This window comes from Streptopelia decaocto (assembly GCF_964273445.1).
Source record: "Streptopelia decaocto genome assembly, chromosome: 27".
Lineage (NCBI taxonomy): Eukaryota > Metazoa > Chordata > Aves > Columbiformes > Columbidae > Streptopelia > Streptopelia decaocto.
This window is the reverse complement of record NC_138682.1, coordinates 2,241,600-2,267,115: the sequence shown is the minus strand read 5'-3', so window position 1 is coordinate 2,267,115 and position 25,516 is coordinate 2,241,600. Positions and strand designations below refer to the sequence as shown.

The window sequence follows — 25,516 nt, the reverse complement described above, 5'->3', positions numbered from 1 at the left end:
GAGTGTGCGGCTGGTGGTGGGGCCATGGGGCTTGCAGTGGGGTTGTGGGGCTGGCAGTGGGGTTGTGGGGCTGGCAGTGGGGTTGTGGGGCTGGCAGTGGGGATGTGGGAACCTGAAGCTGCCCAGAAATCTGCATAATGTGAGAAATGCAGAGAAAAACGTGATTTCTCAGCGCGGGGGGGGGGGGATCCTGGCAGCTCCACCCGCGGCGTTGGGGCCAGTCCTCCCCATGCGTGCAGTGGGGGGTCACCCCTCTGCAGGCAACGAGCCCCCCATAACCCCCACCTCGGGCGGCACAACCCCCAGCCCCCACCCTGAACTGGGGACAAATGAGAGGGAGAACCCCTCCCCAAGGAGTGGGGGCCTGGGGGGGCCATGCAGGGGCCGCAGCAGCTGGAGCGGTGCCTGGGACACGCGTGTCCCCGTGTACCAGCTGTGTCCCAACCACCAGCTGCCACAGAGCAGCTGCCACTCAGTATGGGCCCCCAGCCCCCAAAACTGCACTGGGAGCCACCTGAGGGCTTTGTCCCCCTGCCACCCCCAGCCCCCCTGGCCCTGCGTGTCCCCAGCTGCACTGGGGGACGGCGCTTTGTCCCCAGCTGGGCCCCACGGGGCTGGATTCTGCTGCTTGAACAAAGAGGCAGAGCCGGGAAAGGGCAGGATAGGCACCGGGCCACCGTGGGGAGGGGGCCAAGGCATGGCTGGGAACCAGGGCACTGGGGCATGGCCAGGCATGGGGACAGTGTCGCCGGGGGGGGGGCAGGGGCATGGCCAGGGATGGAAATTAGGGTGTGGCTGGGATGGGGACCAGAGTGCGGCCAGGGATGGGGACAACAGCCTGGCCGGGGCCAGGAGCCGGGGTGTGGCTGAGGATGGGGACAGGGGCATAACTCGGAATCAGGACAGTGCGATGGTGGCACGGCCGGGGATGGGGACAGGGACACGGCTGCGAACAAGGGCAGTGCCGCACAGCCAGCCTGGGGACAGCGGCACAGCAGAAAATGGGCACCAGGGCGTGGCCAGAGACACTGCTTGGCTAAAAATGGGGGCCAGCACACGGCAGGGACGTGTTTGGGGACAAGGACATGGCTGGGGACAGAGCCCGGGGCACGGCGGGGCTGGGACAAGGACATCGCCGAGGCCCAGACGGCGGCGGGCAGGAACCGGCGGCGGGCAGGAACCGGCGGCGGGGCCGCTCCGTGGCCGCCGCAGCCCCCGGCCCCCCCGCGCATCACCCGGCCTTTGTCTGCGGCTCCGGGGGGGGCATTATTACCTCATCCCGGCCGCGCCAATGGCGGCCGCCGCCGCCGCCCCCGGCCCCGCCGCCCGCCCCGCCCCGCCGCCGCTATAAAGCCCCGCGCCGAGCCCCGCGCTCCGCCGCGCTTCTTACATCGACCGCCTCAGCGTCGGGCTGTGAGACCGCCCCGGACCGACCGCCACCATGGTGAGTGGGGGGGCGCGGGGAGGGCTCCCCAGCCTCCCGCTGTTGGCCCCGCTTTTGTCATGAGCGGGATGGGGCCCTCGGCGCTGAGCCCGCACCGGGCGTGGCTCGCGTTAAACCGGGCAGGGGGGTCGCCCGGGACTCGCTACCGAGTGTGGTCCGTTCAGCCGGGTTGGGTGGGTGCGCTGCCTTCACCGGGGCTGAGCGCCGAACCGCCACCGGGCGTGGCTCCCGTTAAACCAGGCAGGATGGGACCCCCGGGACCGAGCCCGCACCGGGCATGGTGCCCATTAAACCGAGCAGCATGGGTCCCTGGGGCTGAGCCTTCAGCCTGCGACGGGTGTGGTTGCCGTTAAACCGGGCAGGATGGGTCCCCGGAGCTGAACCCCGAGCCCGTACTGGGCGTGGCTCCCGTTAAACCGGGTCGGATGGGTCCCCAGTACTGAGCCCTCAGACTGGGCGTGGCCTTGGTTCGATGGGGCAGGATCGGGCCCCCCCTTCCCGGTGCCGAGCCGGACCCGCACTGGGCGTGGCTCCCGTTAAACTGGACAGGACAGACCCCCCCCTCCCCCCCCGCCCCGGTGCTGATCCCTCAGCCTGCACTGGGCGTGGTCCCGGTTTAACGGGGCAGGATGGGTCCCCCGGTGTGGGGTGTGGTGTGGGTGCAGTGGGACGGGCAGGGCAGAATGGGCCCCCGGTGCTGAGCAGCCTCTCCCCCACCAGAGGACAAGGCAGAGCAGGATGGGGACCCCCACTGGGTGTGGCCCTAGTTTAGCGGGAGCCCCTGGTGCTGAGCCCCCTCCCTGCACTGGGCATTGCTGTGTCTCAACAGGGCGAGTGAGGCAGGATAGGACCCTCAGGGCTCCCCATATTGACATGGGTGTGGTTCCAGTCCCTTGGGGCAGGATGAGCCCCTGGTGCTGAGCTCCCCATTGCACAATGGGCAGGGTCCCGGCTTCCTCGAGGGGCAGGATGGGACCCCCAGAGCAGAGCCCCCCCCACATTGGGTGTGGCCCAGAACAATGGGGTATATCTGGGCAGGATTGGGCCCCATCCAGCGCTGGGCACTGGCCCTTCCCAGCTCCGTGCCGGCCCGTCCTGGGGGTGGCGTCCCCACGGGGTCTGCGGTGGGTGCTGCAGCTGGGGGAGGGACAAAGGAGGGAGCCTGGGGTGCCACAGCACCATGTCCTGTCCCCGCAGCGTGAGTGCATCTCCATCCACGTGGGCCAAGCGGGCGTGCAGATCGGCAACGCCTGCTGGGAGCTGTACTGCCTGGAGCACGGCATCCAGCCCGATGGGCAGATGCCCAGCGACAAGACCATCGGTGGGGGGGACGACTCCTTCAACACCTTCTTCAGCGAGACGGGGGCCGGCAAGCACGTGCCCCGGGCCGTCTTCGTGGACCTGGAGCCCACGGTGATCGGTGAGTGCGGGGGGGACGTGGGGTGTGCGGTGTGAATGGGGCGCCCGGTGCTGCGGGGACGCTGGGTGCTGATGGCACGGGGGGCTCTCCCGCAGACGAGGTGCGCACAGGGACGTACCGGCAGCTCTTCCACCCCGAGCAGCTGATCACGGGCAAGGAGGATGCGGCCAACAACTACGCCCGCGGGCACTACACCATCGGCAAGGAGATCATCGACCTGGTCCTCGACCGCATCCGCAAGCTGGTAGGGGCGGGGGGGGCGGCTCGTGGGTGACGAGTCGAGGACAAAGACTCAGTTCTCAGACTCGCCCTCCCTGCTGGACTAGCCAGGCTGGGTTTAGATTTAATATATTAATTAATGTTAATCCTGTTCTGCAGCAGCTGCCATTGGCCGGCAGTGGGACTCGGCGCCGCCGGGGTGTTGGAGCCGCTCCACAGCGCCGCAGCCCCCGGGCGCCGGCGGTGCTGAGCTGTGCAATTCCCTCTTTGTTCCTGTTTGGCTGTTGCTGCAGCCACGTCCAGCTGCGTGCAGCTGGGGACACACGTCCCGGTGACGGGGCGGGGGGTGGCAGCTCTGCCCGGCCCCGGCCAGAGCTGAGCAGCCGTGCTGAGCTGCTGCTGCGCCCCACTCACCGGTGTCCGAACCCCAGCCCCAAACCTCTCCCTGTGCTGAGCTGGTGGGACCTCCCCCCCAACGAGGGGCTCCGGCCACTGTCCCACCGCAGGGGCCACGGGGCTTCCCTGGGGAGCTCACATGGGTCAGGGTCCAACACGTGGGATCTGGGCCACCCTGTCACCTCCCCCAATGGCTCCTGCTGGAAATACCCCGAAATGTCCTCATGAGGCCACGGAGAGGAAGGAGCAACTTCTGCTGCCCGGACTAAACATCCATCCCCCACTCCCCTTGTCTTTCCTCGCCAGGCTGACCAGTGCACGGGCCTGCAGGGCTTCCTGGTGTTCCACAGCTTCGGGGGCGGCACCGGCTCCGGCTTCACCTCCCTGCTCATGGAGCGCCTCTCCGTCGACTACGGCAAGAAGTCCAAGCTGGAGTTCTCCATCTACCCGGCCCCGCAGGTCTCCACGGCCGTGGTGGAGCCCTACAACTCCATCCTCACCACCCACACCACCCTGGAGCACTCCGACTGTGCCTTCATGGTGGACAACGAGGCCATCTATGACATCTGCCGCCGCAACCTGGACATCGAGAGGCCAACCTACACCAACCTCAACAGGCTGATAGGCCAGATCGTGTCCTCCATCACGGCCTCCCTGCGCTTCGACGGCGCCCTGAACGTCGACCTGACGGAGTTCCAGACCAACCTGGTGCCGTACCCCCGCATCCACTTCCCGCTGGCCACCTACGCCCCCGTCATCTCTGCCGAGAAGGCTTACCACGAGCAGCTCTCGGTGGCCGAGATCACCAACGCCTGCTTCGAGCCGGCCAACCAGATGGTGAAGTGCGACCCGCGGCACGGCAAGTACATGGCGTGCTGCCTGCTGTACCGCGGGGACGTGGTGCCCAAGGATGTCAACGCCGCCATCGCCACCATCAAGACCAAGCGCACCATCCAGTTCGTGGACTGGTGTCCCACCGGTTTCAAGGTCGGCATCAACTACCAGCCGCCCACGGTGGTGCCCGGGGGGGACCTGGCCAAGGTGCAGCGCGCTGTGTGCATGCTGAGCAACACCACGGCCATCGCCGAGGCCTGGGCCCGCCTGGACCACAAGTTCGACCTGATGTACGCCAAGCGGGCGTTCGTGCACTGGTACGTGGGGGAGGGCATGGAGGAGGGGGAGTTCTCGGAGGCGCGGGAGGACATGGCCGCCCTGGAGAAGGATTACGAGGAGGTGGGGGTGGACTCGGTGGAAGGGGAGGGAGAGGAGGAAGGGGAGGAATACTAAACTCTCGCAAGGGTGCTGCTCTTACAGGGAACATAACCTAGTTGAGGCCCCCGCCGGGGGTCTGTAGCAGTGTGTGCGCCTCGCTCTGTCTGTTCTATGGTCTGTGCTTCAATGGAAAGTCTGTTACGCACCCACCTGTCCTTCCTCGTGGGTCTGAATAAAAAGCATTTCCTGTCTTACCCCGGCTCTGGTGTCTTCACTCTGTGGCGCGATGTCCTCTGGACCATGTCCCCGACAGCCCCTGGCGCACCCAGCGCCTCCATCCTGCTCCCCGGGGGTGTGCTGAGCCCGCACCCCCCAGCCCGTGCTCCCCAAGCGAGTGTTCCCCCCACCCTGCAGCTGGGCAGCGTCCCCCGTGTGTCCCCGCGCTGTGCCCGGCTCTGCAGCAGGACCTGGGCTGTGTTCGGTTTTCTTAGGACCAGCACCCAAGTGAGTGCAGGGAGGGGGTGAACTCCCGGGGGCAGGGGGGCTGTGAACCCCCCAGTTGGGTGGAAGCCTGGGGGGGTATCTGTGCTGCCTGCTGTGCCTTGGCAGGGGGGGCTGCCTTCCCCGAGGGGTCCCTGGTGGGGGGTGGGGGCATGTGTCCTGCTGCCCGTTTTTGGGAGCACTGGGACTGCAGAGCCTGATCCCCAGGGGCTGAGGAGCCCCCTTGTCCTGCCAAGTGTCCAGGGAAGGGTGGGGTTCCCCATCCTGTCCCCCCTCAATCCACTGTGTGTCCTGAAGTGTCTGTTCCCCCTCCAGGGAAGGGGGTTCATCCTGGCTGTGCTGCTCCTGCCAGCCCCAGTCACTGGGGGGGGGAAGTTGGGCAGCAGCCCCCAAAACTCTGCCTGGAACAGGGGGAGCCAGGCCCTGCTCTCCCCCCCCCCCCCCCACCCATCGCTGCTGGCTCAGGGATCAAAAATGAAGGGGAAGTTGGATACACATCAAACTGCTGTGGGGAGGGGCAGGGTCCGCCATGGCGGGGGGGGATACCTGAACCCCCCCAGGACGCTGCACCCCTGTGCCAGACACACCAACCTCCCCCAGGGCTGCGCTGAGCGGGGCTGGAGCGGCTCTTCCCCAGCTGGGGGGGCCACTCAGAGCTGAGCTGCCCCCAAGCGCCAGCGGGACCCCCACGCTGGGGGCGGCCACAGGAGCCCGGGATGGCCGGGAGGGAGAAGCCCCGTTGCCCAGGGGAGCGGAGGCGCAGGAGCCGCCATGCGGCGGGCGAGCGAGGCAAATGGCGGGGAGCCACGTCACCGGCTGCAACGCAGCTGCAGCGGATGCTCCTGCGCCGGCCCCAGCGCCGCACACCCCGGCGACTGAGGCCGTGGGGTGGCCCTGGTGGGAGGTGGCCCCAGTGGGGCACCAGGGGACAAGAGGGGCCCCGGTAGCGGATGGCGGCATGTGCTGCCAAAGGGGCCGCTGGGTTGTCCGCAAAGCTGTCGGCAAAACAGGAAGGCAGATTAGTGGGAGCAAATAGCTCCGGGGATTAAATGGGTGCTGGTCCCCCCCGGGCCCCCCCACAACGGGCACCTCGCAGCGGTGCCTGGGGGGGCACAGCAGGACCCCAGCACATCCCCCATTTTATGGGGATCGGGGTGGTCTCCATGGTGGGCGATGGGGAGCGTGAGGGGCCCAGGATGCCGCCTGCCTGCGGGGATCACACAGGGAGGGGGGGGCTGGTGCTGCGGATAAGCTGGGAAAGCTGCAGTGAGTGGGGTCTGCCCCCCCCGCCGTGCAGATGGAGCGGGGTGCGGGGCACGGTGCCCCCACCACAGCGGGGTGCGGGGCTGCGGGAGACACCCGCACAGGAGCTGGTGGGGGCCGGGGGCTGCAGATGGGCCGGGAGGTTGTTGGATGGGGGGGGTCCCGAGGCTGCAGATGGGCCGGTGCGGGAGGGGCCGGGAGGTGCAGATGGGCAGGGAGCGCGGCGGGGGGGTCCGGCCGGAGAAGCCGATTAACCGCCCCGGTTAATCACACCGCGGGGGCGCCGGGCGCGGCAGCACATGCCGCCCCCCCCCATGTCGCAGTTTTCCTCTGCAGCGGAGCCGCCCCAAGCCGGGGGGAGACGGGGCGGGGGAGGGAGCGGCCGCGCCTTCCCCTCCGTGGCAAATGCGGGGTGGGCGATGACCGGGGAGGGAATCGGTCCCCCGGTGTCACCCCCCCCATGCGGGGGTTCCCTTCGCAAGCCCCGGGCGGGCGCTGCACCCCGCGGCGGGGGGTCCCCCCAAAGCCCCGCAGCGCCCGCCCGGCAGCGGGGGGGGAAGGAGGCGGGGCGCCACGCGTTGCAGCCAATCCGCCGTGGCGAACGCGCGATGGGCGGGCGCGGCTGCCAATAGGAGCGCGGGGCGGGGGCGCGAGGCCCGCCCCCGGGCCGCTATATAGAGCGGCGCCCGGGGGCGGCTGGAGCTGGTACTTGCGTCGATTCCTTGCTTGTCGGGACGAGTAGCCGAGCTGCAGCCATGGTGAGGCGGGGCGGGGGGGATTGCAGCGTGGGGGTGGGCTGGGAGACGGGTTGGGAAGGTGCGGATGCGGGGGTGCGTGGGGGACTGGGCAGGAAGGGAGGGGGAAGGAGTGGGGGAACCAGAAACCTGGGAAGGGGAGATCGGGGGTTAGGGGGCTTACGGCAGAGCGGGGACTGGGGGAGGAACGGGGAGAGACAGGCCGGGGCTGGGGGTGGCGGGGGGAGCAGAGAGGGAACGGGGGGGACACAGCAGGAGCGCAGGGGATGGGGGGGCAGAGCGGGGAGTCCGCCCTTGGCGAGAGGAGCATCCCTGGGGGGGTCACAGCACCCCTTGGGGGGGCAGCACGTGGTCCCGAGCACCCCCCACCTCGGCGGGGGCGGGGCTCTGTTCCACTTTTGGCGCCCATCCCCGACCGTTACCGTTCCCGCGCGCGGGAAGGCGCGCGGCGGGCGCGCAGCCCCACCCCCCGCCGGGGCACAGCCCCGCCCCTGCGGCACCAGCCGCCCCCAAATCCTTCCCGGAACCCCCAACCTCACACACCTCGTCTGATGGGGGGCAGAGTGTCTGTATTGCCCCCCCGCCCCGCCCCACTGTGCTCCTGGCACCCACCCGAGTCCGACCCCACGGGGCTGATCCTGCTCTGTGGCTCCTGGGCCGCCTCCCCCCCATCGGGTCCCCCCCCCGGGGTGGAGGAATGCGCAGGAGCAGGTGCTGCGGTGCAGGGTGCGGCTGGGAATGTGCTGGACCCGCGGGGGTGGGGGCGGAAGGACCCCCCTTGGGGTGACGCCACTGGCTCCCGGTGGCTTCGGGTCAGCTGGCGGAGTCACGTCCCCGCTGCGGCGCTTCCTCCTGGCGCTGCAGCGCAGCCTCGCCCTGCCCGTGCCGCAAAATGTCCTCCCCGTGTGCCATTTGGTGGCAGCCGGACAGCGGGTGCCGGGGTGTTACCCGCAGGGCTGTGCCACATGGTGGCTGCAGTCTGTCCCCGAGCGCATCTGTCCCACACCCAGCCACCCTCCCAGGGGGAGCTCAGCTGCTCCGCTGCCCGTTTTGAACGGCGCTGAGTCAGCGCTGGCTGAGCCAGGCACAAGCGGTGTGAGGGTGGGGGGCTGCCCCCCGCTGACCCGGAGCCCCCCGTGTCCCCGCAGCGTGAGTGCATCTCCATCCACGTGGGCCAAGCGGGCGTGCAGATCGGCAACGCCTGCTGGGAGCTGTACTGCCTGGAGCACGGCATCCAGCCCGATGGGCAGATGCCCAGCGACAAGACCATCGGTGGGGGGGACGACTCCTTCAACACCTTCTTCAGCGAGACGGGGGCCGGCAAGCACGTGCCCCGGGCCGTCTTCGTGGACCTGGAGCCCACGGTGATCGGTGAGCGTGGGGGGGACGTGGGGTGTGTGGTGTGAATGGGGCGCCCGGTGCTGCGGGGACGCTGGGTGCTGATGGCACGGGTGGCTCTCCCGCAGACGAGGTGCGCACAGGGACGTACCGGCAGCTCTTCCACCCCGAGCAGCTGATCACGGGCAAGGAGGATGCGGCCAACAACTACGCCCGCGGGCACTACACCATCGGCAAGGAGATCATCGACCTGGTCCTCGACCGCATCCGCAAGCTGGTGGGTACAAACCCCAGTGGGGAATGGGGAACCGGCTGCTGGGATCTGGATGGCAATGGGGAGCTGGGCTGTGCCCCCAGGGTGTGGGTGTAGTTTGTGGTGCTTGTAGCACCCTGCAGCAGGTCCCTGTGGGGTCAGGATCTGTGAGTGGAGATCAGGATCAGCCCTTCCTCGGGACCCTGCAAGCCCAGGACGCACACCCACGGGTGGAGCGTGCGTGGGGTGACGTGGGGCTTTGTGAGACTGACTCACTCCTGCCCTTGAAGGAACTTCATTTCATCAGTTTTAGGGTCATGTGAGGTTTCTCCTTGATCTGGACTCTGATCTCCTTTCCTCATGAGCAGCTGTGCTGAGTGTTGAACCTGTGCTGGGGCAGCTTGTGTGCGTTCCTTCCTGCCCAAAGCAGAACCCCTGGATCGTGCTGCGTCCTGGGGCTGCCAGGCCAGCTCTTGGACCAAGAAGGAGCCCAGTGTCCCCAGCTCCCTGCGGAAAGCAGCCCCTTTCCATGAGGGCTGGTCGTGCCAATGCACAGGGTGCTGTTGCTGGAAGCAAAACCGGGGCATTTGAGCAGCTGCCTGTGTCCCCAGGATGAGTCCCCAAAGGCCTGAGGTCCTGGGGTGAATATTGACCTTCCTGGGCAGTTTGGTAGCAACGTAAATTCAGAAATACTGACAGATGGACCTTGTTTTCTCATCCCTTCCTCCAGGCTGACCAGTGCACGGGGCTGCAGGGCTTCCTGGTGTTCCACAGCTTCGGGGGCGGCACCGGCTCCGGCTTCACCTCCCTGCTCATGGAGCGCCTCTCCGTCGACTACGGCAAGAAGTCCAAGCTGGAGTTCTCCATCTACCCGGCCCCGCAGGTCTCCACGGCCGTGGTGGAGCCCTACAACTCCATCCTCACCACCCACACCACCCTGGAGCACTCTGACTGTGCCTTCATGGTGGACAACGAGGCCATCTATGACATCTGCCGCCGCAACCTGGACATCGAGAGGCCAACCTACACCAACCTCAACCGCCTCATCAGCCAGATCGTGTCCTCCATCACGGCCTCCCTGCGCTTCGACGGCGCCCTGAACGTCGACCTGACGGAGTTCCAGACCAACCTGGTGCCGTACCCCCGCATCCACTTCCCGCTGGCCACCTATGCCCCCGTCATCTCTGCCGAGAAGGCTTACCACGAGCAGCTCTCGGTGGCCGAGATCACCAACGCCTGCTTCGAGCCGGCCAACCAGATGGTGAAGTGCGACCCGCGGCACGGCAAGTACATGGCGTGCTGCCTGCTGTACCGCGGGGACGTGGTGCCCAAGGATGTCAACGCTGCCATCGCTACCATCAAAACCAAGCGTAGCATCCAGTTCGTGGACTGGTGTCCCACCGGTTTCAAGGTCGGCATCAACTACCAGCCGCCCACGGTGGTGCCCGGGGGGGACCTGGCCAAGGTGCAGCGCGCTGTGTGCATGCTGAGCAACACCACGGCCATCGCCGAGGCCTGGGCCCGCCTGGACCACAAGTTCGACCTGATGTACGCCAAGCGGGCGTTCGTGCACTGGTACGTGGGGGAGGGCATGGAGGAGGGGGAGTTCTCGGAGGCGCGGGAGGACATGGCCGCCCTGGAGAAGGATTACGAGGAGGTGGGGGTGGACTCGGTGGAAGGGGAGGGAGAGGAGGAAGGGGAGGAATACTAAATGCTGGGTTCCTTCTGTCGCTGTAGCTTGTCCACAAAATGTCCGCTTCTCACACTTGAGCTTCATTGTGCGCTGGGCGGGCTCAGCCCCGCGGGCCCGGCTGGAGGGATGCGCCGCTCTGGCTGGGTTTGTGCTCTCTCTGATGTGATCATGTCAGTTTTCCATGTGTCTGTATCATGTCTGTGAATAAAAGGCTTTAAGAGAAGCTGCTGTTGTGTCGGATACAAACCCTCTGTGTCAGCACCTGCCTCTTGCTGGCCCTGTCCCCTGGGAACAGATTGTCCCTATTGTCTGTGCCCAGTGAGATGCAGCGTGGGATGGCAGCGCTCCTGCAGGGACTTGGCTCTAGCCAGCCCTCCCCCCGCTGCTTTGTTCCCTGGGGGCCGAGGGTGAAGTTTCCCCGTCCCGCCGTGTCCCTGCGTGCCGTGGGGTGGGGGGTCTGCTGGGACACCCAGGACGGTGCTGCACGGGTGGGTCCTGCAGGAGCTGGCTGGGGTCGGTCTGCATTACAGCCACCGGGGAGGCCCAGCCCCCCTCGGCTTTGCCGGGGATTAGCCCTCCCGCGGATTAGCCCTGGTCCCGGTATTAATCCTGAACCAGCCCCTAATCCCGGCTCCCCGACCCGAGGGGCCGCTGCCCCCGTGGGAGCGGCGGGTGGGAACGCGGCGGCGCCCGCAGCCTATCGGGGCTGCCCACGCACTTCTGCACCAATGAGAGGCGCCTCATTCGCTGCCCAGGGCCAATGGGGAGGAGGAGGCGGGGCCCATTCAGTCTTCGGCGGCCGCGGATTCATTGTAACCAGTACCGGACGTGAGGGGCGGGGCCGCGCGGCGCTTCCCCCGGCAGCACCGACCCCGTCCCGACCCGCCGGTCCCGACGCGCCGCTCGCCCCGCTGGGAGCCGGCCCGGCCATGCTGGCCGCAGCATGGCCCCTGCGGAACACGACGCGCTGGCCGTGCGGGAGCAGCTGTTCCACCAGAGGGTTCGCGAGTGCATCGTGAGTGCCGGGGCCGCGGGGAAAGGGGACTGCTCCCGGTGTGGCGGCGGGGGAGCCGCGGGGAGGGGCTGGGCGGGAGAGCCGCGTTCCCCGGCGGCAGCTCTGGGGCCCGCCCGCCGCTGTGCCCCACGCCCGGCCGTTATCGCTGCCAGAGCCGCGGCGGGCGGCCGTGCGCCCCGCAGATAGCGGGGTCCTGGGGCCGGGCCGGAGCGGGTTCCCGGGGGGTGCGACCCCGCTTCCAGCACCAGCCGCGCCGCTGCTCATCCCCTTCCCTGTCCCAGCTGCCCCCGCAGCACTGGAGTCCCGCCGTGCCCGCGCCCCGGGGCTGCGCCCCGCCGACCCCACCGGGAGCCCCCGGGCAAGCGGGAGGCTGGGGGTGCCGGGTGCGGCGGTGCCGGAGCCGGGCCAGCCCCGTGCTGGGCTCCTGTCCCTGGGCCTGCGGCTTTCCCTGGGGCGCTGGGTGTGAGCGGGAAGGGTCCTGCTGAGCCCCCCGGCCCGTGGGTCTGGTTCTGCTCTGCCGGCCGGGGCACCTGTTGCCACAGGCTCAGGGATGGGGGTGACCTGGGTGTCCTTGTCCCAGCGTCTCCTGAGGGCTCTCTGGGCTGCTGCATATGGGGTGGGCAAGCGCAGGGACCAGCAGTGGCCCTGCCATGGCCCAGTTTGGAGCCAGCGGCCAGAATCCAGCATCTCTGTCCTGGAGCTCCCCAGACCTTCCTCCCCGACCTGTCCCAGGTTGCTGCGTCTCGCCCAGGAGCTCCTGGTTCAGCACGGCCAGCGTGGAGCTCACTCAGCCCGACTTTCCTGGGGGCAGGAGGTGTTGGGGGGTCCGGGGCAGGCAGAGCTCTGTGCTGTGGGGTACAGCCCGCGGCAGGGGGGGACCTGCAGCATGAGACCCTTCCCTGGGCAGAAGCGAGAGCGGCGCTGACCCTCCAGGGCTCTGGAGCTGGGCCGGCCCCTGGGGTTCCCGGCCCCCCCCACCCGGCAGATCCTGGGGACCCCCGGGCAGCCGAGGCCGCCGGGCCGGGCGGGGGGGCTGTGCTGCTGCTGCTCCGCTCCACCCGTGCCAAGGTGGCGGGTTCAGGAGACCTTTCCTCATCCTGCCGCGTACCCAGCAGGATGAAAGGTCGCGCTGTTCCTCAAACGTCGCCCGCTCCAGCCGGCCCTGGGCGTGCGGCGGGGGCGGGAGGGACGGCACAGCCGCCCTGGCACCCGGCTCAAGGCCGTTCCCACGGCTCTGCCGGGTGCCGGTGCCAGCGGGGTGAGGGCTGTGGGCTCGGGGGCGCAGGGGTGGCCCGTGGGGTCAGAGCTCCAGCTCTGCCAGCACAGGCGCACCCAGAGCTGCCAGGTGGGTTCTCCCCATGGTCTCAGCGCCCCCCCCGGCTCCCCTGTCCCAAGGGCTGTGGCAGCTTGTGGGCACCCATGGGTGAGCCCCGGGGGCAGCCCCCATGCACAGGCAGGGCCGAGCACACATGTGGGGTGTAACCAAGAGTGGAAAAACAAACAGGGTGGAGTTGGTGGGCCCTGGAGCCAGAGGCATCACCTGTGCTGCCCGCGCTCCTCTGCCTGCAGATCTGCGCCCTGCTCTTCGCCAGCCTCTACATCCTCTGCCACTTCATCATAACCCACTTCAAGAAGCACGCGGACTTCGCAGCAGGTAGGAGGGTGGGAGCTGCCGCGTTTGGAGCCACATTCAGCCTCCGCAGGGCTTGTTCCTCCATCGCCATCGGAGCCCCCGGGGGCCAGCGCAGCCCAGGTTGCTGTGGCACCGCTCGCTGTGGGACGTGGCCCCAGCCCCGCGGGGGGGAGCAGAGCCCCAGCTCCCTGGGAGTGTTTCTGCAGCACGTGGAGCGGGCAGGGAGCGATGCTCCGGGCAGCTCTGCCTCCCCCAGCCCCCTTGCTTTGGGTCTTTCTCCCACAGTTCATGATGATGAGGATGCTGCTGTCGACAGGATTGCGTAAGTTCCTGCCCATCCTGCTCCCAGCCTGTGGGGTGCTCAGCCGCTTCCTCTCCCTGCCTGCCTGGGATGTTGGGTCCCCTCAGCTGGTGACTCTGGGGGCCGTGCTCAGGCTGTGACACCCATGGGGACGCAGAGCTGCTGCTCATCCCCCCCGCAGGCTGGGGCTCTGCACCTTCACCTTGGCCGTGGCGCTGGGCGCCGTCCTCCTGCTGCCCTTCTCCATCATCAGCAACGAGGTGCTGCTCTCCTTCCCCCACAACTACTACATCCAGTGGCTGAACGGGTCCCTGGTCCACGGTGGGTGTGTGGGTGGCCCCAGGGTGCCCCAAGGGCTGTGGGTTGGGGTTGGCCCCCCCCAGCAGCTCACCCTATGCCGTCCCCCCCTCCAGGCCTCTGGAACTTGATCTTCCTCTTCTCCAATCTATCCCTCGTCTTCCTCATGCCCTTTGCCTACTTCTTCACTGAGTCCGAGGGCTTTGCGGGATCCAAGAAGGTAAGTGACCCCGCGGGTGTCCCCCCCGCTGCCCCAGCCCCCGGCCCCTCGTAACCCCACTGCTGCAGGGCATCATGGCCAGGGTGTACGAGACAACGGTGGTGCTGCTGCTGCTGACGCTGCTGGTGCTGGGCATGGTCTGGGTGGCCTCTGCCATGGTCAGCGGCGACGCCGCCAGCCGCCAGTCGCTCTACGGTGGGTGCTGCTGCTCTCCCGGCTCTGGCAGGGCAGGATTGGGCCCTGGTGCTGAAGGGATGCCCGGTGCCGCTGGGCTGACCCTGCTGCCTCCACAGACCTCTGGGAGTACTACCTGCCCTACCTCTACTCCTGCATCTCGCTCTTCGGCGTGCTGCTTCTGCTTCGTAAGTCGTGGGGTGTTCGCCGGGGTGCCCCGGGGGCCCATCCTGCGGTGGGTGCGGGGCCCTCGGGCTGCTCCCTGCAAACGGTGCTGGGATCTGGGCGGGGGGTCACAGTGCAGGACTGAGCCCCCAGCCCTGCCCAGGACCCTTGCGGGGCGCGGGGAGGGGGGCAAGCTGGGGCACCCCCTGCTCAGCCTCTTGTACCGCCGCAGTGTGCACCCCCTTCGGCCTCTCCACCATGTTCACTGTCACGGGGAAGCTGCTGGTGAAACCCCGGGTAAGGTGTCCCCCCCAGGTCCTGCTGCCCCAGCCTGGGGGCTTTACCATCCCCATTCACCCCCCCACCGGCTGCTCACGGGTTCCTCACCTACCCCAGCTCCTGGAAGACCTGGATGAGCAGCTGAGCTGCACGAGGCTCGAGGAAGCCGCCGTGTCCCGCAGGATTTCCGCTGGTGGGTGCCCCGTGTGGCCGCTGCCTGGGCGGGGGGGCACCTGGGGCCCATCTGCCCCCCCACTCGCGAGCCCCCACGAGCCCCTCGGCATCTCCTCCTTGGCAGGCAAAGCTTCCTGCTGGCTGAACTTGAACGTGGAGCTGCTGCGGGAGCAGCTCTTTGCCATCCGGAGCAAGAGGCGGAAGCTGGGTGAGGAGCCTGGGGGCGGGCGGGCACAGGACGCCTGGGTCCCCTCCAGCTTGGCACTGGGAGCCTGTGCCCCATGGAGGGAGTGGGGCTATGAAATGGGGCAAGGTTGGAAACCCCTGTCCTGGCACCTCGGGGCCTCTCTCGATCTCCTGCCCTGGGGTGGGGGCTCGTGCTCCCCTCTCACCCGGGCACGTCCCCCCCCCGCCCCAGAACTGCGGCACCGAGCGTCGCCCTGGCAGAGGAACCTGGGCTACCCCCTGGCCATGCTGGGCCTCCTGGCGCTGACGGTGAGTGGCCCTGGGGCGACCGGGGGCTTGTCCCCGTTTGCCCCCCAGCTGCCCTCACTCCCTCCCCGCTCCTCCCAGGGCATCTCTGTGCTCATCGTCTGCTTCCACGTCCTGGAGCTGCTGCTGGACGATGCCGCGATGCCACGGGGCATCCAGGTACCGGGGCGGGGGGACGCAGGACAGTGAGGACTCGTGTCCCACGCTGGCCTGGGGGCCGCTCGTCCCCAACACGCGCCCTCCTCCCCCGGCAGGACGCGCCCCTGGGCCAGGTCTCCTTCTCCATCTTCGGATCCTTCGGAGCTGCCCTGCAGGTCGTCCTCATCTTGTATCCTTCAGGCGAGCGCTCGTGTCCCCAGCGCTGTCCCCAGGGCTGCGTTCTCCTCCTTAACCTCCCGCACAGTTACCTGATGGTCTCCTCCGTCGTGGGCTTCTACAGCTCCCCCCTCTTCACCCGGCTGCTCCCCGAGCGCCAGGACACCCCCCTCACCAAGGTGGGAGCTCCTGGGCCTCCCCCAAGTCCCTGCAGCACGTGGTTGTGTCCCTGTCTGGTGTCCCCACGCGAGGACATCCCGTGTCCCCCCACCTCCCGCTGCCTCCGGCACATTCCTGGGCATGGGTCTCAGCACCAGGCGCTGGGGCAGTGCTGCCCCCCCCATAAATGCTCCTTCCTCCCCGCTCAGATCATTGGGAACTGTGTCTGTTTGCTGGTGCTCAGCTCAGCCTTGCCAGTCTTCTCCAGGACACTGGGTGAGCCCCTGGGGGGGACAGGGTGACCCCGGACCGGGGTGCCCCCAGGAGCGCGGTGCCCTGACCGTCCACCCCCCCCCCAGGCATCACCCGTTTTGACCTTCTCGGGGACTTCGGCCGCTTCAACTGGCTGGGAAACTTCTACATCGTCTTCCTGTACAACATGGGCTTCGCGGGGCTCACCACGCTCTGCCTGGTGAAGAGGGTGTCCTGGGCCGTCCAGGCCGAGCTCCTCCGCGCCCTCGGTGAGGATGGGGCCGCGGGGGGGGGCGCTGGGGTGTCATCCCCCCCAGCTCTCACACTCCCCATCTGCCAGGTCTGCACAAGCTGCCGGTGACGCGCTCCTGGCCCCTCTGCAAACCCTGCTAGGGCTGGGGGCGGCCACGCGTCCCCCCCGCGCTGTGCTGGTCACCGGGATGGCCACCAGCTGCTGAGCCAGCCCTGGTGGCGCCTGGTGCTCCAGGAGCCCCCCAAGAAGAGCCGAGACCCCGGGGGGGGGCCTGGTGCCTCCCCCTGGTCTACCTCACCCTGCTGCGCTACTGAGCCGTGGCCTTGAGCTGTGTCCCCGTCACACATGGGGTCCCCCGGGGGCTGCGCTGGCTGCAGCCCCCCCACCCCGTTTTCATACCTCATGCAAGAACAGCCACCCCCCCCACCCCGGGGCTGCCCCTGGGGTGCAGTTGGGTTTTAAATGTTCCCCCAGCCTGGGGACTGTCACCACACTACGTTGGGGGCTTTGTGTCCCCCTGCACAGTCACTCCGCACCCCATCCCCGTGTCACCCCAAGGCTGCCGGGGGGACACTGGTTGTCGCCCACCCTCAGGCCTTTGGGGTCCTCGAGGAAGGAGCTGGTGGGTTCCAGGGTGCTGGGGTTGAGACTCCCCCCAACATCTTGGTGTGACGAGCCCGTCGGGTCTGTTACCACAAAACTTGTTTGGAGCAATAAACAGTCTTTTGTTTTTAATACAAAAATATCTGAATCTGGGTATTTTATTCCCTCCGAGGACACAGCCAAGCTGGGGAGGGGACAGGGTGGGCGCCCAGCCCGTGGGGGTCTCAGTCCTGCCCCCCCTCCCCATCTCCCTGGGGGCCGTAATTAACCCTCTTCCTGGCTGGGACTAATGAGCCGCTTCCAGGAAGGGTTGGGCTGAAGGTGAGGGCAGGTCCCTGATAATGGACCGGGGTGGGGGGGTCGGGGTGCAGGGGGCTGCTTCGGGGTGCGGGCGGGGGGGGCCTGAGCTGCCCCCAGCGAGGGGCACTGGGGGGACTCCGGCCCCTGTGCGCCCGGGGCCAAGAGCAGAAACTGCCCCGGGAACCGGCCCCCCACCCATCCTGCCCCAGCTGGGGCCGCGCCAGGCTGCTCCCCCCATGGCGGGGGTGGGGGGCCGGCCCCCCCCTCGCCCCCTCGGCCGGGGCTGAGCAGGAAGCGCAGGAAGCCTGGTTTATATTGTAGGAAATGAGGACATCGGTGCCCGCGATTTCCCCGCGACCTGCTCCCCTCCCTGTCACCCCGGGCTGGCACCGGGGCTGGGGGGGGGGGCCATGGGGAGCCGCCCCCGATCTGCTTCCAACCCTCCCCCGCCCCGCTGCTCCCTCGGGCCCTCGCCAGGACCCTCGGGTACTTCGATGGGAGCCCCCGGAGGTCCCGGCCCCGGGGGAAGTCCCCGGGGGACCCCGGTCCCAGCCCCGGGGCGCCTCGACCCCTGACGGAGCCCGGGCTCTGGGCTGCCCTGTCCCGGTCCCGGGGCGCGGAAGGGCCGGCCGGGGCAGGGCAGCGCGGCGGCCCCGGCGGGGGCGGCCCCGGGGGATGTGGCCGCCGCTGCCGCCGCTCCCGGGGGCCGGGTCCGAGGCGGGGCCCGGCGGGGCTGCCCAGTGCCGGAGCTGAGCGGCGGCAGGTGGGGCAGCCCGGCCGGGTCGGCTGCGGGCAGCGCTCGGTCCCGGCCGGCATCCAGGGGAGCCGGTACCGGGGGCTGGGCCAGGAGCGGGTACCGGTACCGGGGGTCGGACCGAAAAGGGGGGACCGGGGTAGTGCCAGGAAGCGGGTCCCAAGAGCGGAGCAGGTGCTGCTGCCGGCGGCACAGCGTTAGGATAACGGTGACGCCGGTGCCAAGGGCAGCGGTGGGGGAAGAGGAGCCGGGACCGGAGCCAGGAGAGGAGGGTCCCGAGAGGCTGTGTCAGGAGAGGGGAGAGGTCCCTGGACCAGAACCGCGGCGTTAGGATCAGGACCAGAGAGGTCCCGGCAGCGGGGAGCGGGAGAGGAGCCGGTACCGGAGCGCAGGGTTCAGACGGGGAGAGGGGACGGGATCAGGGCGCGGGGACAGAAGCGGGGACAGGTCCCGGTGCCGGCCCCGGGGCAGTGCCGGGAGCGGGGTCCCGGTGCTGGGGCAGCGCCAGGAGCCGGGTGTCCGGTGCCAGTCCCGGGGTGCCGGTGCCCGATCCGGGTGCCAGGACGAAGCGGTAGGAAGGACTTTCCCCCGAGGCTCGGGCTGGGTCGGGGTGTCCCCGGGAACGGGGTCCAGCGCCAGGCAAGGGGGTGCCGGCCCCGTGGGCACGAAGCCGACAGCGGGGGGGCCGTTCCGGTGTCCGGGCACCGCGCTCCGAGTGGGTGGCGGGACCGGCGGGAGGGTGGGGTGGAGGGGGGTCAGTCGTCCCGGGCGGCCGCGGATCCCGCATCTGCGACGGGGCCGTGGGTGTGAGAAGGAAACGGCACCGACCCGCCCCTGGCACCGCGACCCTCTAAAAGCCCCGGGGCCGCCGCACCGGGACCATGCCCGCCCCGGCCGCCCGTGCCCCCGGCGACTGAACGGGGCACGCGGAGGCAGCGGGGCCCGACGGCCGGGATGCCCCGGCGGAGCCCGCTCGCCCTCGGCCTGCTCGGCCTCGCCGCCTGCCTGCTGGCCGCGCCGGCGCTGGGCTGCGGCCCGGGCCGGGGCCCGGTGGGGCGGCGGCGGCTGGGGCGGCGGCAGCTCTCGCCGCTGCTCTACAAGCAGTTCGTGCCCAACGTGCCCGAGCAGACGCTGGGGGCGAGCGGGAAGGCGGAGGGCAAAGTGCTGCGGGGCTCGGAACGCTTCAGGGACTTGGTGCCCAACTACAACCCCGACATCATCTTCAAGGACGAGGAGAACACGGGGGCGGACCGGCTCATGACCGAGGTGGGGGCTGCGCCCGGCCCGGCCCGGCCTCGCTCTCGGGGGCGCGGGCAGGCGGGGGGAGGCGGGCGGGAGTTCAGCGACCTTTCCTGGGTGGCACCGACCCTCCCGGGGCGCACGGACCTTCCCGGGGCGCACTGATCCTCCCCGGGCGGCACCGACCGTCTCCGGGACGCACGGTCCTCCCGGGGCTCACTGTGCCGCTCCACGGTCCCCCTCACCGTTCCCCGGACCTTGGCGGCGGCGCAGCAGCACCGGAGCCCCGGGACGGGACGGTCGCGCCGCGTTGGGCATTAAGGATCCGCCGTCGGGGATTAACGGGCAGGGGCGGCCCGGGGTCCTGCCGCCGCAGCGCCTACACGGGGCACCCGCGGCTCCGCTCCCCGTGCGCCCCGGCTCCGCGCTGGTGCCGGCGGGGCGGGTCAGCGGGGAGGGGGCGGCACCCGGTACCCGCCTCCCGGGGGGATCCGGGGCGGCGGGAGCCCGGGACGCGCCGCGCCCCGCCGGGATGCTCAAGGTTGCCATGGCGACTGGGATGCTGCGAGTGGTCCAGGCGGCGCCGGCGGCTCCCGCGGACCGGGGCGGCGGGGGCGGCGGGAACGGGGCGGCGGAGCCCGGCGGGGCCGCGGGCGCGGAGCCGACCCGGGGTGCGGGTGGCTGAAAGGGCCCTTTGTGGCGGCGTCGGCATTCCCGGGGCCTGAGGTCAGCGCCGGGCTCGAAGGCGCCTATTGTCGCCGGGCCGGGCCGGGCCGGGCCGGGCGCATTCCTGCCCCCCCGTCACTGCCGCCCCCCCGGCCGGGCCACCCCGGGCCTGCTCTCCGCACTCCCGCCCCCGCGGCCCCGGGAACGGCTTTGTTGCACGGGGGAGAGGGGGCCACCGGGGCACGGAGGGACAGTGTGAGCTAAACGGCTGCTGGGGGGGACCAGTGGGAGCTCCAAGCCCTGCACCCCACATCGGATCTGATGATGATGACGGGGAGAGGGACCCCCAGAGCCACCTGGGACCTTCTGCCATCGCCCTCGGGCACTGGAGCCTTAGACCCCCCTGTGCTGTCCCCCAGGCACTGCTCCCCACCCGCCCCGCTGGGCTGGCACGGCCCCCATGGTGCTGCTCCAGGATTCGGGTCTGGTTCAGTGTCAGCTGTGCCCCCAGCTTACCCCCACAGCCCTCCCGCCGGGTTAATCAGTCACAGCCGTGGCTGCGGGGAAGGTGACACCGTCCCAGTCCCCGTCCCGGTCCCCTGCCCGCTCTGCCCGGCTGCCCACGCAGCTCCAGCACAGGCCCTGGGGCACGTTAACGTTCAACCTGCTCCCAGCTGGTTGCGCCCGGGAGGGGGACACCCCGTCTGTCCCCACCAGCATGGTCCCTCCAAGCCCTGTGCAGGACCAGTGTCTGTCTGTCCATCTGCGTGCAGGACCCCCCAGGGAGGGGAGCGGGTGCTGCAGCAGAGCTGGGGGTGATGCTGGTGCTGGTCCCCTCCCCAGCGCTGCAAGGAGCGGGTGAACTCGCTGGCCATCGCCGTGATGAACATGTGGCCGGGGGTGAAGCTGCGGGTGACCGAGGGCTGGGACGAGGACGGGCACCACCTCCCCGACTCACTGCACTACGAGGGCCGGGCGCTGGACATCACCACGTCCGACCGCGACCGCCACAAGTACGGCATGCTGGCACGCCTGGCCGTGGAGGCCGGCTTCGACTGGGTCTACTATGAGTCCAAGGCGCACATCCACGTCTCTGTGAAAGCAGGTACCACACGGGGGGGCTGCTGCCAGGGCAGGGGGCTGTCGCACCCATAAGCATCCCAGCCCCCATCTCCGCCTTGGCATCCCGGCTCCTTGGGGACGCAGCTCTGCGCCAGCCGGTGTCCGGCCCCAGCGCGTTCAGGCTGTGTGGCCCCGGTCCAGCTCCCCCCGGCCTTTCCGGCCACCACATTGGCAGGACCCCCACTTCTCCGTCCCAACTTTGCCTGCCTGGAGCCAACCTTGTGGTTCAGGTCCCGGTGTGGGTTGTCAGGCCGATCCCGACGGCCGCAGCCCGGCCCGCGGCTCCCAGCCCCATGGCTGTTCCGGCTGGCAGCCCCAGAGTGACAATTGACAGAAAGTGAAAGTGGCCGTAAATGTCACCGTCCCCAGCCCCGAACAAAGGGCGTCAGTACGCGTGGACAAAGAGGCCCTGCAGCACCCGGCCTCCCCAGGAGCTGCGCACAGGAACCAGGGGGCTCCACAAAATACCCGCTTTGTCCCGGGGATGATTTGGGACCCCGGGGTGGTGTCCCCTCTGGAGGTAGTGCCGGTGGGGACAGAGGACCCACAGCTTTCTCCATCCACCCAGATAACTCTCTGGCCATCCGCACCGGTGGCTGCTTCCCCGGCCACGCCACCGTGACGCTTTGGAGCGGCGAGCGCCGGGGCCTGGCCGACCTGCGCCGGGGCGACTGGGTGCTGGGCGCCGAGCCGGGCGGGCGCCTGGTGCCCACCAAGGTGCTGCTCTTCCTCGACCGTGACCTGGGCCAACGCGCCTCCTTCGTGGCCATCGAGACGGCCAGCCCGGCGCGCCGGCTGCTCCTCACCCCGTCCCACCTGGTCTTCGCGGCTCGCGGGGCGGCCAACGGCTCCGCCGCCTTCCTGCCCGTCTTCGCCCGCCGCGTGAGACCGGGCGACGCGGTGCTGGCCCACGGGGCCGGCGGGCAGGGGCTGCGCCCCGCGCGGGTGCTGCGGGTCTCCCGGGAGGACGGGGTGGGGGTCTTCGCCCCCCTCACCTCCCACGGGACCCTGCTGGTCAACGGGGTGCTGGCATCCTGCTACGCCGTCCTGGAGAGCCACCGCTGGGCCCACCGCGCCTTCGCCCCCCTGCGCCTCTTCCACGGGCTGCTCTCGCTGCTGCCCGCCCGCGCCGAGGCCGGCAACGGGACGGCGCCGGAGACGGGGATGCACTGGTACTCCCGGCTGCTCTACCGGCTGGCTGGGGGCGTGCTGGGCCGCAAGGCCCTGCAGGTGTAGGGCTCTTAGCCCCCCCCAGTCACCGCACTGCAGATCATCCCGCACACTGGAAGTGGGGCCTCCGGCCCTGGGCCCCCCTTGGAGCCAGGGAGGGGGGACAGGGGCACCCCCAGCCCCATGGGGAGCCTCTCGGCTCAGCGCTGTGGGGATGGAGTCCCCGGGATGGGGTGGCCCAGGGACCCGGGCTCAGGTCCCTCCCATGTCCCAGAGCCCCTCGCAGCACTGCCGGGGGCCTGGCCTGCTCCCCGCATCCCGGCCCCCCCGCACACTCCCCTTATATTTATTGCTTCATTAACCGTTGCGGCTGGGGCCGGGGTTGCCGCCTGTCGAGCCAAGACCGGGCACCACCAGCCCCTGCCCCGGGGCCAAATCCAGCCCAATGGGGAGATGTCAAACCAGCCCAACACTGAGCACCCGGCAGCAGATCGTGCCTGTCCCCACGCTCTGGGTCACCCCGCTGTCACACGCCGTGTCCCTTTCCCTGTCCCGAGGCGGCTGGACGGGGTGTCTGCCGCAGGCACTGGGCCCGGCTCTAACCGTGCTAACTGCTAACCTGTCCTGCTTAAGAGTTTTATTTTTCTATTTATAAATGGTAATATAAATGCCCCTTGTGCTCGCCTGCCCCGGCAGTAGGGGCCACCTCATGTGGCAGGGGCTAGCCTGCTTTTAACCACTTCTGTTAAAAAACAAAACAAAACAACTACTATTTAATTGTTTGGGTAAATAAAGAGTCTCTATGGCCCTGGTGGAGCCGTGGCTGAGAGCGGAGCTGCCAAAGGCGGGCGGGGGCGCCTGAGCTCGGGCATCCCGGGGGAGCAGGGGCATCCCCGTGGGGCTGGGGGTCCCAGGGGCTGGGGGAGGCCGCGGTGCGGACCCCGGGGGTCACGGGTGTCCCTGGGGGTCCCCGGGCCGAGGCGCGGGGGGAGGACGCGGGGACCCCCCCGGGCCCGCTCAGGTGTGCGGCCACCACGTGGCCCCGACCGTTCCCTCCGTTTTCATGAATGGAGCCGCGGCGGCCAGCGCGCCTGCGCCGCCCCCGCGCCCCGCCCCTGCCGCCAAGCGTGGCCAATGGGAGAGGGCGGGAGGGAGGTGTTGTGGTCACGTGGGGCCGCCGGTGTAGTGGCGGCGACACGGTTTATAGCGGGCGGTTTATAGCGGCGTGTGCCGCGCCCGCCCGCACTGCCCGGCCGCGGCGTGGGCCGTGCCGCTGGTGCGGCACCGCAAAGTGCTCATCACGGGTGCCCGGCCGTGGGTCAGTGCGGGGGGGCTGGGGAAGAGGAGGTGTTCTCTGGCCAGTGGGGCTGCTCCCCAGGGCACTGCCGGGGTAGGGGGTGCACCGGGCGGGGGGGCTGTGCGAACCTCTCGTGGGTGCCTCTCGTCGCCGTGGACTCAGAGCACGCCGGTTCCCACCGCGGGTGGGAGCTGTGGGGCCGTGCTCAGCCTGGGCACGCACCCCGGGAACCCCCATCACGCCGGGTCCTCTGCACCACTCGACGGGGCGGTGAACGCGGGGCACCGGGCCGGTTCCCTTCCCCCGGTGAGGCTCCGTCCCCTGCCGGGGCGATGCTGCCACCCGGCCCCCAGCCCTGCGCTCCTCCCCCCCCGCCCCAGGCAAAACCTCCCTGGCCCACCAGTTCTTGGAGTGTTACAAGCCCACGGTGGAGAGCAGTAAGTTGGCGGGGGGGGCGGTGCCTTCCACGGGTGGGTGATGAGGACGTGTGTCCCCCCCTCTGGGCTGTGCCCCAAAGCCATATACCAGGGGCTGAGGCACCCCCGGGGGGGTGGGGGACGCTGTTCCCTGGGCGGGCTGTGGGGAGGCAGGAGTCCCGGGCAGCCCCGTTAATGTGGTGCCATCTCCACAGCCTACAACAAGGTGGTGGTGGTGGGCAAGGACGAGTTCCAGCTGCAGCTGGTGGGCACAGCTGGGCAGGTAACGCTGGGGGCAGGACCTGGGGAAGGGGCTGGGGGCTGCTGGCCCCGGTGTCACCCCCGGCACTGGTCCTGCCCTCCCCAGGATGAATACACCATCCTGCCACACTTGTTTGTCATCAGCATCCACGGCTACATCCTGGTGTACTCGGTGACCTCCCTGCGGAGGTGAGGGGGCCAACCACCCTCTCTGGGCTGTCCCCATGTCCTCAGGGCTGAGTGCCCTTGGGGGGGACCCCAGAGGGGGGCAGTGCCCAGAGCTCCCCTTCTCCCCACAGCTTCCAGGTGGTGAAGATGCTTCACAATAAGCTGTACAAGAGCCAAGGGAAGATGCGGTGGGTGCCCTCCCTCCTGGGGAGGGGGGCCCGGGGGAGGCCAGGCCCTCGCTCTCCCCATGGCCATAGCATGCCCGTGGTGCTGGTGGGGAACAAGGCAGAGCTGGCCCTGCGGAGGTAAGGAGGGTTCTGGGGGTCCCGCCCTGCCCCGGGGACCTGGTGGCCCATCCTGCCTGTCCTCTGTGTCCCCAGCCGGAAGGTGAAGACAGATGAAGGGAAGAAGCTGAAGTCGTGGGGGGGCCATCTTCCTCGAGTCCTCGGCAAAGGAGAGCCAGGTGTGGGGCAGGTGACGTACCCTGGCTGTGGGCTGGGAGTGGGGTCACAGGAGCTCATGTCCCCTTGTCCCCAGGTGACCCAGGGGATCTTCTTGAAGATCATTGAGGAGATTGACCGGGTAGACAACTGCGGATCAAACAGCTGCTGCCTGATGTGAGCCCTGCCTGGGGGAGACCCCCGGGATCGGACCGACCCCCGTGCACGCCGGTGGCTTTGGGGCTCTGGGGCCATGTGGTCCTGCTGTTGTATGGGACTGCTCGTTTGCACAGGCTGGGGGGCTCACAAATGGCTGGGAGTGGGGCAGGGGTCCCATCCCAGCTGGGGGGCGCCCCCTGCTCGGAGCTGCCGTCCCCCCCACACGCGCAAGGACGCGGTGGGGCCGCCCTGGGCGCGGGGAGCGGGGCTGAATGCGGGTGTTGTTCCGTGCGGGGCTGCGGGCCGGCTGTGCCGCGCTGGCAGCCGCCGCTCGTGGGAGTCAGGGCTGCGGGGCTGGAACAATTAAACGTTGTTTTGGCTGTGAACCCCCTCGGAGCCTGGGCTGGGGGGGCGGCTCCCGCCCTGTAGTGGCGGGGAGAAGGTGAGGCAGCATGTGGGGGGCAGCACAGGGTGCCCCCCAGCCCTGAATGGGGGGCTGGGTGCCTTGGGGCTGGCACTGGAACTGGGGTGGGGGGGTCTGCAGCCCCAGCCCCCACCCCACAGTGGGCTGGGGATTATGGGGGGGCTCTGCACAGCCCGGGTGCCTGGCCTGGCTGCGGTTCCCCGTGTGGCTTATCTCCATCCAGCTGAGCTAATTACTGCTAATTACTCAATTACGTTGTTAGAGAGGAGCTGCT

The 25,516-nt window shown here is 69.4% G+C and overlaps 5 protein-coding genes across 6 annotated transcripts; all 5 read left to right on the top strand.

The window, feature by feature from the left end:
- Positions 1–1,310: 1,310 nt before the first annotated feature.
- Positions 1,311–4,945, top strand: TUBA1A (tubulin alpha 1a). The gene is made up of 4 exons (XM_082073504.1): positions 1,311–1,444; positions 2,642–2,864; positions 2,960–3,108; positions 3,786–4,945. The coding sequence occupies exons 1-4, from the start codon at positions 1,442–1,444 to the stop codon at positions 4,764–4,766; spliced, it is 1,356 nt and encodes a 451-aa protein (XP_081929630.1). The 5' UTR covers positions 1,311–1,441; the 3' UTR covers positions 4,767–4,945.
- Positions 4,946–7,103: 2,158 nt separating this feature from the next.
- Positions 7,104–10,717, top strand: TUBA1B (tubulin alpha 1b). The gene is made up of 4 exons (XM_082073468.1): positions 7,104–7,213; positions 8,359–8,581; positions 8,677–8,825; positions 9,532–10,717. The coding sequence occupies exons 1-4, from the start codon at positions 7,211–7,213 to the stop codon at positions 10,510–10,512; spliced, it is 1,356 nt and encodes a 451-aa protein (XP_081929594.1). The 5' UTR covers positions 7,104–7,210; the 3' UTR covers positions 10,513–10,717.
- A 668-nt stretch (positions 10,718–11,385) lies between these two features.
- LMBR1L (limb development membrane protein 1 like) lies at positions 11,386–16,929 on the top strand. Of its 2 annotated transcripts, XM_082073738.1 has the most exons (17): positions 11,386–11,509; positions 13,079–13,163; positions 13,428–13,464; positions 13,625–13,764; positions 13,857–13,960; positions 14,029–14,155; positions 14,254–14,322; positions 14,532–14,596; positions 14,696–14,771; positions 14,877–14,960; positions 15,171–15,247; positions 15,326–15,403; positions 15,499–15,572; positions 15,648–15,738; positions 15,928–15,994; positions 16,078–16,239; positions 16,311–16,929. In XM_082073738.1, the coding sequence occupies exons 1-17, from the start codon at positions 11,438–11,440 to the stop codon at positions 16,361–16,363; spliced, it is 1,461 nt and encodes a 486-aa protein (XP_081929864.1). In that variant the 5' UTR covers positions 11,386–11,437; the 3' UTR covers positions 16,364–16,929. The 2 variants fall into 2 exon arrangements, with proteins under 2 accessions (XP_081929864.1, XP_081929863.1); XM_082073737.1 differs by having other exon boundaries at positions 15,499–15,738.
- Positions 16,930–18,752: 1,823 nt separating this feature from the next.
- DHH (desert hedgehog signaling molecule) lies at positions 18,753–22,847 on the top strand. Its single transcript, XM_082073557.1, has 3 exons — positions 18,753–19,146; positions 20,629–20,890; positions 21,476–22,847. Exons 1-3 carry the CDS (start codon positions 18,835–18,837, stop codon positions 22,141–22,143), a joined length of 1,242 nt encoding a protein of 413 aa, XP_081929683.1. The 5' UTR covers positions 18,753–18,834; the 3' UTR covers positions 22,144–22,847.
- A 1,004-nt stretch (positions 22,848–23,851) lies between these two features.
- Positions 23,852–25,128, top strand: RHEBL1 (RHEB like 1; the record flags this gene model as incomplete). Its single annotated transcript, XM_082073527.1, is given in 7 exon segments — positions 23,852–23,924; positions 24,006–24,073; positions 24,158–24,240; positions 24,351–24,524; positions 24,600–24,642; positions 24,644–24,682; positions 24,757–25,128. Coding segments are annotated over 7 exon segments (564 nt in total). The 3' UTR covers positions 24,841–25,128.
- Between the last annotated feature and the right edge of the window lie 388 nt (positions 25,129–25,516).

Coding starts and splice junctions, on each gene's coding strand:
- TUBA1A (XM_082073504.1), top strand. Junction 2,865..2,959: donor CCTGGAGCCCACGGTGATCG/GTGAGTGCGGGG, acceptor GCTCTCCCGCAG/ACGAGGTGCGCACAGGGACG. Junction 3,109..3,785: donor TCGACCGCATCCGCAAGCTG/GTAGGGGCGGGG, acceptor TTTCCTCGCCAG/GCTGACCAGTGCACGGGCCT.
- TUBA1B (XM_082073468.1), top strand. Junction 8,582..8,676: donor CCTGGAGCCCACGGTGATCG/GTGAGCGTGGGG, acceptor GCTCTCCCGCAG/ACGAGGTGCGCACAGGGACG. Junction 8,826..9,531: donor TCGACCGCATCCGCAAGCTG/GTGGGTACAAAC, acceptor CCCTTCCTCCAG/GCTGACCAGTGCACGGGGCT.
- LMBR1L (XM_082073737.1), top strand. CDS start 11,438: ATGGCCCCTGCGGAACACGACGCGCTGGCCGTGCGGGAGCAGCTGTTC. Junction 11,510..13,078: donor AGAGGGTTCGCGAGTGCATC/GTGAGTGCCGGG, acceptor CTCTGCCTGCAG/ATCTGCGCCCTGCTCTTCGC. Junction 16,240..16,310: donor CGAGCTCCTCCGCGCCCTCG/GTGAGGATGGGG, acceptor CCCATCTGCCAG/GTCTGCACAAGCTGCCGGTG.
- DHH (XM_082073557.1), top strand. CDS start 18,835: ATGCCCCGGCGGAGCCCGCTCGCCCTCGGCCTGCTCGGCCTCGCCGCC. Junction 19,147..20,628: donor CGGACCGGCTCATGACCGAG/GTGGGGGCTGCG, acceptor TCCCCTCCCCAG/CGCTGCAAGGAGCGGGTGAA. Junction 20,891..21,475: donor CCACGTCTCTGTGAAAGCAG/GTACCACACGGG, acceptor CCATCCACCCAG/ATAACTCTCTGGCCATCCGC.